The sequence below is a fragment of the Vespula pensylvanica genome, chromosome 3 (assembly GCF_014466175.1).
Source record: "Vespula pensylvanica isolate Volc-1 chromosome 3, ASM1446617v1, whole genome shotgun sequence".
Taxonomy (NCBI): domain Eukaryota; kingdom Metazoa; phylum Arthropoda; class Insecta; order Hymenoptera; family Vespidae; genus Vespula; species Vespula pensylvanica.
In genome coordinates this window covers 9,220,258-9,233,061 of record NC_057687.1, presented here as the reverse complement: position 1 = coordinate 9,233,061, position 12,804 = coordinate 9,220,258, and the positions used below count along the sequence as shown (strand labels likewise).

At 40.2% G+C, this 12,804-nt stretch overlaps 1 protein-coding gene across 2 annotated transcripts in view; it reads right to left on the bottom strand.

The window, feature by feature from the left end:
- The window catches only part of LOC122628181 (putative uncharacterized protein DDB_G0271606), a 103,888-nt gene that overhangs the window by 74,226 nt on the left and 16,858 nt on the right, over window positions 1-12,804 (bottom strand). The window contains exons 1-2 of one of the 2 annotated variants that reach the window (XM_043810179.1): window positions 7,668-7,938; window positions 6,136-6,440 (exon numbers count right to left, since the gene is read on the bottom strand). The exons of the other annotated variant lie outside the window; for it this stretch is intronic. Coding sequence (XP_043666114.1) covers window positions 6,136-6,366 — 231 coding nt within the window. The 5' untranslated portion in view covers window positions 6,367-6,440; window positions 7,668-7,938. Of the gene's footprint in view, window positions 1-6,135; window positions 6,441-7,667; window positions 7,939-12,804 lie in introns of those variants that run through there. 2 annotated transcript variants of the gene reach the window in all.

Here is a 12,804-nt window from a genome sequence, read left to right as displayed (position 1 = left end):
TATGTACAATATATAATATATCTAAGCAAATATATTTATATACTAACAGTAAGTAATATCAAGTATATATAATAATTATAAATAAATATATTCGATATAGTATAGTACAATCTATTGCATTAATAAATATTACACAACATAACAAAATATTATACTGTCCTTTATATAGATATATAATTATATAATATTGATAAAATAAAAATATAATTATATATATATATATATTTAGTAAATTTTCAAAAAAGAGAATTAAGAAAGTAATAGTTTTAAATAGTTACAGGATAGTGTATCGAGCTTTTCTCCTGCGGTCGCTTCGATCGGTTGCTTAATCAAGAAAGTTTCAAGTTAAGCCATAAAGTTGACGTTCGTTCGTTCGTTCGAGACAAGAAGCTTTTTGCGTTCTTTCAGCTCTTAGCGTGCCTGTTAAATGTTCTAATTTTAAGTTTAACGCGTTCGACCGATGCGATCAACGAATTATCCCAAAGAATTTCAAGTTAACGGTTCAGGGTATTTCGTCAGATTATACGACTCGTTTGAATCGACTAGTTTCACAATGGACGAATGAGTCGCTCGATGATCTCGACGTAACTTTGCGAACGTGATAAATCGACAGAGAGCAAGAGAGAGATAGATAGATAGATAGATAGATAGATAGATAGATAGATAGATAGATAGATGGACAGAGAAAGAGAGAGAGAAAGAGAGACAGAGTTAATCGTATGTTCGTGCATACATAGATATGTTACTCGTCGATGACGATTAATCATCATAGAAACGACGATGACAAGCCTCGATAAAATCTCTCGTCGCCGTCTTCTTCAACACCAATATTCCCAACTTAAGCTCCTAGTAACAGCTGCCCAATGCGCTATCTAGACTCGTATACGACGATTGTTTCGCATCAAAATCTCCGCCGAAGGTTTTAACATAGTCCTCGAATCGTTCGTTCGATCGATCGATCGATCGATGGATCAGTTCGTTAGATTTTCGACATAGACGGAGACGGATAACAGACGGATAGAGTAAAGGAGAGAGTGTGTCGATCGAAAAAAGGAATGAAATAAAAGAAAAAGAAAGAAAAAGAAAAAGGGGAGAAGAAAAAAGAAATAGAAAGCTAAAGCTCGTGTTAGAGGAAGAGCGAAGAGTAAACCATGTTCTCTCGCGATGAACGTATCGAAGAGAAGTGCTTAGTGTGTGGACAAGAATAAAAAAAAAAAAAAATAAATAAAGAAAAGGAAAAAAAAAGAGAAAGAGAAAGAGAAGATTAAGAGATTAGAGCGAAACGTCGAAATTCGAAGAGGAAAAAAAAAAAGAAACAAGGAAAAAGTAAAAGAAAATGAAAAGAAAGGGATTCTTTGGGTCTATTCGTCGTTCCACTTAACGGTACGTAAGTAATTACGATGAACGAGATTCGATTAAAAGGTTGTTGAAGGAAGGATTGGAGAGAAGGGCGAGGGACGTGGGGTTGGTTGATTCGATGGGCGGGTGGACGGGTGAAAGGGGGGGAGGTACTGGTGGTGATGGTGGTGGCGAGGAAGAGGTGGCTTCGCGGTTCCACGCGTCCGCTCTTTTCTCACGGAATGACTTTTACCGGGAAAGGAATGTACCGGACAGCGTGCCAGGGAGAATAAAATCATTGCGAGGGGTCGCGGTCGAGTTCAACGACACGATCTCTTTCTCTGTCTCTGTCTCTCTCTCTCTCTCTCTCTCTCTCTCTCTCTCTGTGTGTGTGTGTGTGTCGTTCTCTTTCAATACCTTTCTTTCTCTCTTTCATCGTCGAGTTGAAAGAGAATGGATCGAAAGGATCGACGGAGATCTCCTCGTGGACTCTGTTTTCTACCAACGTGAACTCTATGTGAATAAGTGAGTTACTTACTTATTTACTTATCTAATTGCAAGTACGGTTTTTGACCAAGGTGTGTACTCTCTTTTTTCCTTTGTCTCTTTATTTATCTGTTTTTATCTATCTATCTATCTATCTATCTATCTATCTATCTATCTATCTATCTATCAGTTGACTGACGTAACGACATATTGTTCTCCCGATGGTCCGATCCGATATTTATGACTCTCGATTACGATAAAACGCTTCCCGATCGCGATAAAATTCTTCTGCGATTATGCAAATATTTACGATCAGTTCACTCACAAACATACACAGACCACTTCTTTTTTCTTATTTTAGAGCAAATAAAATAGGATAAGGAGAGAGAAGAAGAGAGAACGAAAGAGAGAGAGAAAAGAAAGAATCATCGAAGGAAATTGGTCCGGATCGATTTTTCGAGATACCAATATACGTCTTTGAATGAAAAGAGGCGAGAAGAATCGACATCTCGCGTGACTGTCGATATCATCCTTCTCTCTCTCTCTTTCTCTTTTATTATTTTATTTCGAATACCATCATCTCGATAAAAAGGAGGAAAAAGAGAGAAAGATAGAGAAAGACAGAGAAATAGAGGGAAAGAGAGAGAAAGAGAGGTAGAGAAAAGAGAGGGAAAGAGAAAAGGTCAGGATATTTATGAGCGTCCTTCGAGCTCAGAGGCGCAGCCGGAAAGAATTTTCAGTCGGGCGCAACCCTAGTATAAGAACCCGCGGAGTGCCTCGCGCGATACTATTTTCGGCCATCTGGCGCAAGGTTGGACGGCCGCGCGAAACGACACTTTGTCTGTTGTGCCACAGAAGTTTCATGGAGTAGACCGAAATCATACGAAAAATCAAAACCTCTTTCCATTTCTACATATGTAATACACGTGTTTCTGCAGTTGGAAAAACACCAAATTCGACTTTCAAATTCAATTATTACATACGTCTACGTACATATGTACGTACACTTATATACGTATGTATATGCTTTTTTATCCCGTATAAAAACATTTATTTTCTCCTATACATACATACATATATATATATATATATATATATATATATATGTAGTTACTATCTGCTGGAATGACTAAAATCCGTATATAATTTTAAAATACGAGCAACGTTATTTCCTTCCGTATAGCCTCGAGCCCTAACATATTCCAGAATGTTTTCGATAAAGTGCACGGGGAATAATCGTAAAGCGAATATTTAATTCTCGATAAACAACCGCAGCTAACCACTCTCTTTCTCTCTCTCTCTCTCTCTCTCTCACTCTTCTTTTTCTTCTTCTTCCTCCCTTTTACGCGGAAGCGAAGGAGAACTACACGGAGGTCACGTGCCATTAGCCGATAGGACGGTAACATTTGCTTAACACGATAGTGCCATTTCGCCTAGCTATATCCTTAAGGTATTGTCAAGAGACGATACATACTGCACAAGCCGTGTGGAAACGAGCGTGTCTTCGCACGTTCGGTTACATCTAATCTGTTCTCAGCTTCTACGCGAATCCTCTACAACTCCACCTCCCCCATTACTCTCTCTCTCTCTCTCTCTTTCTCTCTCGCTCTCTTTCTCTTTCTTGGTCCCTCTCTTTCGTTCGATCTTCCTTACTCCTTATAGCAAGAACGTCGGAGTCTTCTGCTACCGTATTCGCGAGACAGTAACTAATTTCTCTTGCTAATGAACATCTTATAGAGGGGAGTAGTCTCCTCTCTTTCTCTCTCTCGCTCTATCTCTCTCTATCTCTCCATGTAGGGTAGGTAGATAGGTACATACTTAATTACGTTCTCCGTGTTCAATCGTCTCTCTCCCAACTGCTAATGTATATAAGTCGTGCGACAAAGTATAACGAAAACGTTCGTGTATGTGCGTGTGTGTGTTTGTGCGTTTGAGCGTGACAACGAAAGATCTCATTATCTGACGAGACCGAGAGACCGAGATCGAGACCGAAAAAGAGAGAGAGAGAGAGAGAGAGAGAGAGAGAGAGAGAGAGAGAGAGAAGGAAAGAGAAAAAGAGATTAGAAAAGTTTAACAGAAACTTACTTGGCCTCGCCTCATCTCACTCTCTTTAATTTCCCCACCTCCTCCTCTCTCCCTCTTTAAATTCACACCACGCTTCCAACTTCATTCGTACCTGTTTTCAAACGACGAACGCGTTTCAAAAGCTATAATTGTTTCCTAGAACACATCAATAAACATCGTTAATTCTACGAACAACGGAATGGATTCTATGGAACTTCCATAAATATCCCATTCGTATGGGATATCACAAAAGGGCTTTCCGGAAAACCAATGTAAAACGATCCCAGGACCGTACATAGGTCAGTTCCACGAAATGGGTCATTTCACTCTTAAAGAACTACGATCTCCGACATCTCTCTCTCTCTCTCTCTCTCTCTCTCTCTCTCTCTCTCTCTCTCTCTCTCTATCCCTCTCTCTCTCTGTTTCTCAAAAGTACTCCAGAAAGGCTAAGAGAATTTTTGTAGTATCAAGCAAGAGGTGGCAGCTTCTTCTTCTTCTTTTTCTTGAGCTTCTTCCAGAACAATCTTCCCTCTCTACCCCTTCTGACACCACCCCCAACCCTCGTCGTTCTTTCTTCCTCTTTCTCTTATCCCCACTTTTCTATCTCTTTCTCTTCTTACTACACCTATCTTCTCTCTTTCTCTCGCTCAAAGCTCTCCCGTGCATCTCCCTTTTCGACCGAATAAGAAAGATAGATAGATAGATAGAGAGAGTGAGAAAAAGAGAGAAAGAAGATGACAGGTACGTAGACTCAAGAACGGGCGATCTTTACATTCTCCGACGAGTATAGGATGAGAAGGTTCAAGAAGACAGGAAGAGCACTGCCGCTGTCACGTTGAAGGTGCAGAAAGGGCAAAGGGAGAATGGGAGGGAGGAACACAAACTGGGAGGGTGAAAGAGGACCAGAAGAGAAATGGATAGTGCTCTTTCAACGTAACTACATGGTATCTAACCTACGTCTGCGTGTCTCCGTTCATGCGTGTGTATGCGCGCATGCGGACTCTAATTTTTGCCTATCACGAGTCCGCGTTCCACGAGCGTCACGGCGTCAACTTGGAGGATGGTTTCAGCCATACCGCCCGCCAGAGATATATGGCCGCGGGCAGACCGGCAATGAGAACGTTGTCAGCGAGTTCATTAACGCGTCGCTCGCTAAATTCTCTCGCCTCGAGATCCAGCCTGCGCGAGTTCTTCTACCTACCTACCTACCTACCTACCTACCTACCTACCTACCTACCTACCTACCTACCTACCTATCTGTCTACCTATCTATCTTCTACCTAGCTGTCCATTTGCATAAGAGTGCCACAGCCATTGGAATCGATCGAGAACTACGACTCTATCTATTCTTGTTAAGGTCATTCTAAATATAAACGTTTAAGATACAATGGGGAAGATGTAAGATCAAAAAAAAAGGAGGAAGACAAAAATTTATTATATATATATATGCACGTTTGTTTGAAAAGATACCGCGTGTAAACATTGGTACAGCGATGAAAGATATCGTCGTAAGAGAAGAAAGAAGATGGGAAACAAAATAGGAGGAATAAAAAAAAAGAAGGAGAAAATGAAAAAGAAAAAAAAAACAATTGGATTTTTCCAACCGAAAACGAAATCTTGCGTATGTACCTAAGGAAGACGTACAGTTACTTACTTCCTTATCTACCTATATCGTATGTCTCCTCGCGTATCCGTCTCTTTTAATGGCAAACCCAAAGGAGAACTACTCCAGACTATATTTATTCCTTTCGGCTGTTTCGTATCGAGAGAGAGAGAAAGAAAGAAAGAAAGAGAGAGTCGCAGCTGCAATGTCAATACGATATGGGAGAAGCAAAGGCAGTCTCCTAGAAATCCAATACCTCTCCATCTCCGAGAAAGAGGAAGAAGATGAAGAAGACGAAGAAGAAGACGCCTTAAAGTAAAAGAGGTTAAAAGGAGAATCGAATGACCTCCTCGTATAGACGAACGTTCTTTGAATTCTTTTTAGAAATCGATCGGAAGTAGACGTAGAACGTCTCAAAAAGATCGAACGAATTTAAAAACAAAAGAGGAAAAAAAAATGGGAATAAAAGAAAAAAAAAAATTTTCCGATTTTTTGTTTTTACTTTTCTTGCTTTTTTTCTACTATTCTAAGAGGTGAGGGAAGGGGGTGGAGGAAGAAGGGGGCAGCAGAAGTGGGCGCCCCTTCCTTCTCGTTTTCGCTCTATTTCTAATTCGGCGTCCTCCAAAACAAAAATAAATACTCACTTTCCTGGCAGCCCATTTGACGCAACGTATGGCACCGCACTTGGAATCGTCCATAAGAAAGTGTTCGTTCTCCAATTCGGTTTCCATTTTCATCCGAGGAATCGGCAGGTTGTCGTCGGCCATCGACGACGAAACGTCATTGTCGCTGTCGAACGCAGATTCGGAATACTCCGTGATCGTCGATAGCCTCTTCCTGCGATCCTCGGATCCGTCTGCCGGAAATTGCTCCATCTCGAGGCACTTTGAATTCAGGAGACACGAGCCAAACGCTATTTCTCTAATATTCTCTTTGATCGCACTTTGTTCTTCTCGCGAGCACGAGAACGAGAACGAGATTAGGTTCGCGGCGCACGAGAATTTCAGCGAGGAAGATATATGTGTGTGTGTGTGTGTATATATATATGTATATATATATATATATACACACAGAGAGAGAGAGAGAGAGAGAGAGAGAGAGAGAGAGAGAGAGAGAGAGAGAGAGGAAGAGAGAAAGCAAGAAAGAGATAGAGAGAGAAGAGCTTTTAAATCTACTCGAGGTACATCCAAGGATTTAATCCTGTAATTGCATGCGTTAGCTTAATCTCGTAACCGTGGGCAACGGTGTAACTGTAGTATGGTTCCGAGTAGAAGGTTACGGAGAAAGGTTGGAAGAGGAGAACGACTGATTTACCGACCGAGCCTTTCGGTCGGACCACAACGTGGAAAACGGTCTAGCAGGATTATCTGCGGAAAGGACATCAAGCCGCTCCTGGATACACGCGTTTGCACTTAGGCCTCTCCTATGTGTATCGTCGTATTCCTCGATCGATCGATCGACCGATCGATCGATCTATCTATCTATCCATCTATCTATCTACCGATCTATCGATCGATCGATCGCTCCCTCGATCTTTTCGATTACAGTCGAACGACTCCGTCAACGAATTTTATTTTCTCTCGTAATTGCTTGGAATCATTCATTCGTTATCTTTATTCCTATTCTCGATCGATAGCAATATTTACGTTAATTAAAAATAATTCAATCGATATAATAAAAAAAACGATCGATTAGACCTAATCACGCGTCTTTACTTCTTTATTAATTTATCTCTCGGTACACGTGCACAAGCGTCGTTCCGAACTTACACGCTCGGTCCAATTTTAAGGCTATTAAGGTTCCCTCTCACGGTCCATGGCAATGGTGGTATCGTTAATTCAAATGTCGCTGGAACTCGCCGGGAATAATTAATTACACCGTGATCGCAAGGATGAGGACGCGGGCCGATGTTACTCGTACTTAAATAAGTATCTATCCCATTCTGCCTACGTATAAAATTACGTATAAAGCGACGTTTTTACGTTTTTACTTCTCCTTTTCGTTTTTTTTTATTTTTTATTTTTTATTGCTTCTCTCTAGATTTTCTTAAATTTTTTTTTATTATCGTTATTATCATTATTATTATTTCTCTCTCTCTCTCTCTCTCTCTCTCTCTCTCTCTCTCTTTTTCTCTATTTTCACGAATAATAGAAAAGCTCGCACGACGATAATTTACATAGTAGAAACCGTATCGAATTCCGCGCGTCTGTTTTCATCGTTCCGCATGGTCTCATCACTTTTGTTATCTTCCTCGCTAATTATCGAGAACGAACGATAATTGGCGAGTTAATAAGCTCGATCTGTTCTTTGCCTTGGCACTTTGACTGCACCACCAATGGCAACGTTTCTCTTTATTTTTACTCTCATCTCCTCTTCGTTCTTTTTCTTTCTTTCTTTCTTTTCTCGCAACAAACGTTTCACGAAAAACGTAGCGGAACAATCGAGCAACGACGACGACGACGACGACGACAATGACAACGACAACGACAACGACAACGAAAACTACGACAACAACAACAACAACGACGACGACGACGACGACGACGACGACGACGACGACGGAGCAGAGAAGTAAACGCCTACCACGACGCGTAACTGCGAGAGTACTGCAACTGGAGTAGCAGCATCAGCCAAGAGGACCGTTCCTCCTCTTCGTCTTTCGTGTGTCTTTGCGATCCTTCTCTCTTCGAGTTTCCTCCTCTTCTTTCTCCTCTTCCTCCTCTTTCTCCTCCACCTCTCCAAGTATTTTTTACTTCTCGCGCAAAAAACTTTTTACTTCTGCCCTCTACTTTTCACCAAATTTCCCAAAGAACTTTTAAATATAACAGAAAAACAAATGGAAAAAAATGAAGGAGAACAGTCAACGACACAGTGTCATCGTACTATACTATATCTTTCTTTCTCTCTCTCTCTCTCTCTCTCTCTCTTTCTCTCGTCATCTTGACGTTCTTCATCATCGGTCACCACGAGCACGCTCAGACTTCACACTTTATATTTAGACGTAGGCGACGCGCGCTTTATTTCCACGCTGCTCTCTGCGGCTAACTCGACTCATGCTCTCTCTTTCTCTCTTTCTCTATCTCTCTCTTTCTTTCTCTTTCTCACTCGTTTCAAGCGGGATCCAGATCGACCGGTATCTCTCCGTCTTTCTTCATCCTTCTCCCTCTCTAATACCACCATCACGCTTCTCGTCGACCATCGTCGAGAGACAGACGAATACGTTCAGCAAAACACGTAGCTCTGTTGTCTCTGTATGCTTTATTCCTTCTGTCTATGTATATACGTATGTGTATTGGTGCGTGGGCGGTTAACCACGTGCGTGCGATAAACGCGACGTCTGCTTCTCGTTGAAGTTACCACCACCATCACCTTTGCCACTGTCGCCATCACCACCACTATTCTACTATTACCACTACCATCATTATCCTCGTCGTCGTACGCACTCGTGTATTTTGATGTCAATACGATACAACAACAATAACAATAACAACAACAACAACTACTACTACTACTACTACTACTACTACTACTACTACTACTACTATTACTACAACGACGACGACAACGATATAATATGACGTTTCTACATCTTCATACAACAGACACAAATTGACCTTTCGAGTGGTGAATTAATCAGTCAGGTAATAAGCTGATTTCCCGTCTTATTCTATGCTCTCTTTCGATCCTCTTTCTCTCTCTCTCTCTCTCTCTCTCTCTCTCTCTTTTTCTTTTTCTATCTGTCTCTATGCGTATTCGTTCGTACACGTGTATGTTTATACGCATACGTGTAGATACACGTATTCATATGCTATAACTGATGATCTTGATAAATAGAAGAGCTAGCTAGATCGTCCTATAAAGCGACAATTTGATAGCGGAGCGTAACAGATCGTGACGTAATGACAGGGATGATACGATTATTTGCTCACGATCCTCACAATACAAGCTCACAATACAGGCTCGTAATTGTAGTTTATTCCGACGAACCCCCCTCCGGTAACTCGTCTGTTTCGCTTTACGTTTCGTACTATACGAGTTAACTAACACGTCTAATTCGATATTCCCGAATTTTCAAAACGAACGATGAAAAGAGAAAAGGAAAAAAAAAAAAAAAAACAGAAAAAATTCGCACTAACTCGAACGATAACATTCGAAACGTCTACGGATATAGTCCGTGAGTTATTTTACAATGATAACGATAATAAAGAAACTTACAATTATAGTTTCCAATGTGAATTTGAGTTATGCTGGAAAAACAACTATATATGTATTTATGTGTTTGTGTGTGTGTCTCTGTGTCTGTGTGTATGCGGGTATGTTTTTACGAAGTTCACCGTTTGCAGAAATCCAACGCTCGTTCGAGAAGCGACGGTTATGATATTTGCGCTCGTAATTAAAAGTTCAGCTTCGTTACGTTCGTCTCTCTCTCTCTCTCTCTCTCTCTGTCTCTGTCTCTGTCTCTGTCTCTCTCCTCCTATATCTATCCCTCACACCCTCCTCTTCGCTGTCCCTGCAGGGTTCCTCTTTTTTTCCTCGTAAATCTAACGTTATCATTTGACTACTTCTGAATTTTTCTTTTCTAACGACGACCTCAACGGGGATGACGGTGTTTCGCCCTTCGTTTAAGTGAAAAATGGAAAAAACAAAATAAATAAATGAATGAGAAAAAAGAAAACAGAAAAAGAAGGAAAATAAAAAGAACCGTAACGAAAATCTCTAAGGGACTTTTAACTCGAAGAATATTTCGAGTGAGAAAATCAAATGGAAAAAGACAAAAGAAAAGAAAGAAAAAGATCATACGGTGAAGTTATTAGAAATTAGTAAATTAGGATTAAGGACTACTCTTTTTTCTCTCTTTCTATTTTCTGTTTCTTTTTAAATGAAATAGAACAAAAAATGAACGATTTATCGAAGGATTTAAACGACGATTGTTCGCTAACTTCGAGCAAACTCGAGTCTGGTAATTTCTTTCCGTTTTAAACGACGATATACGTTCGATGATACACGTGTGCCCGCGCATGCACACATACATTCAAATGAAACTCGTCTCACCCGTGAAATTCTTCGCCACGTGCGTACGAAATATGCTTTTGTAAACGCCCACCGGTAGGCGAGAAGCTTGATGCCGGTACTCGTGCACGAATTACGAACCATAAACTATGAGACGTATGCTCGTTCGCGTGTAACTTCTCTCTCTCTCTCTCTCTCTCTCTCTCTCTCTCTCTCTCTCTCTCTCTCTCTCCTTCTCTGTCTGTCTGTCTGTCTGTCCGTTAGTCTAACATGCGGTAGCATGGAAAAATTTTTACAATGAAAAATATCTATGCGAGTACGAAGCATGTTTTTGTTAGAAACAATCCGTTAGAATAATGATCTACGAATCTTTTATATATATATATATATACCCATACGTAACTAATTAATTCCATGTTAAATAGTTTCATCGGATTCGTGGTTGATATATAAAAAAAAAAAAAAAAAAAAAAAAAGGAAGAAAAAGAAATCTGGACGAGGAACGAATCTCTTGTCGAAAAAGAAGAAAAGAAAAATAATCTGTCGACGATAACGAAAAAAAGAGTAGCAGACGAAAAACTTTTGAATTGAACAAAATAAACGGAAGAAAATAATAATCTTCGGACGATCAACGATATTACAATGTACCGGCATAATATGTTTAAATCGGATCTACATAATTGACGATACGTCGATAAAATCACGTAATTGATAAAATCCATTTTATTACGCAAGATGCCAGATAAGATATATATGTATATATATATATACAATACGTGCATACATATATAAAAATATATATACACGCTTAATATCTATATGTATATACGTGTAGACATACGCATACTATGTAACTATTCCAACCGTTACGTTACTTATCGACGAAGATTTAACGCGTGAGGACGTAGAACGATATAACCGTTTAATGCATTTAACGAAAGCACCCATGTTAAAACGACGAGATCCGAGCGTAAATTCAATGGCATAACACTTTGAAATGACCGGCAGGGACCGTATAGCTCGTCGTGGGAGGAAGAGAAGATGCTATATACGCTTGGTTGTGTGTCGGCTCTCGTTCGTTTCCTAGTACTTAATCTCCTCGGTTTATCGGCCCGTGGAGCGCGCGAGCGTGCACACATACAGACAAATACACACAGAGAGAGAGAGAGAGAGAGAGAGAGAGAGAGAGAGAGAGAGAAACACACGAGAACACCACTAACTCAGGTTACGTTATGATGGTACATCGTACGGTTATGGGTTAAACGAAATATATTCGCGTTCGGGATAGCGAGTTAAGCTTTCTTTTCTTTTACTTTTTTCTGTTTTTCTTTCTTTTTCTTTTTCTTTTTTTTCGTTCCTTTTTTTCGTCCTTTTTTCGTTTTTTTTTTTCTTTCTTTCTTTCCTTCTTGACTCCCGCAGCTGACTCGCAACTATGACTTTCGAATAGCATAGCTAAAGTCTCTGTATAAGTGAGTGAAAGAGAGAAAGAGAAGGAGATATATATATATATATATATATATATGTATAATAACAGCTCGTTACATAAAATACGACCAGTAATATCGTCCCATGAACGTTCAACTCTTTAATAAATCCCATGTAATTCGCTCGTTACTTTCAAATAGTGATGTCGATAAAAAAAAAGAAGAAAAAAAAAAGGAAAAGAAAAGAAATAAAAGAAGGGAAGAAAGAAGGAAAAAGAAAACAGGAAAAAAGGAGGAAAAACCAAATGGTACGACGAGGATTCAAAGAGATCATAATGGACGAGAATGGGTGAGGATGGGATAGGGATGAGGGAAAGGACGGAAGAGAGAGAAAGAAAGAAAGAAAGATAGAAAAAGATCTCTTTCGATAAATTACAACGTTTAAACGGCACGCCGCGCCGATGGTTGGGGTCAATCGGTGCGGAGGATAGAAAATCGTCGAAATCCTGAAGCTTTCAACGAAATAAATGCAAATACGCTTGGCCGTTTGCCGCGATCCTCTCTCTCTTTTTTTTCTCCTTTACCCATTTCTCTCTCTCTCTCTCTCTCACACACACACACACACACACACACACTCTTTTTCTATCTCTCTGTCTCTCTTTCTGGAAGATAGAAGAAGCTCGTTCTGGCGAGCGTCAATCGATTGTGAAGAGGACTGTAGTGGATAAGAGAGAGAGTACAACGAGCGCATTCAGCGCGCAAACGATGAAGTGCAGAGAGTAGTGACTCAATGACGGATGAACTTCTCCCTTTGCAAGGCTTGTGTCACGACCCTTCTTCACCTCCTACCTCTTCACCTCCATCCTCCTCTATTTCTTT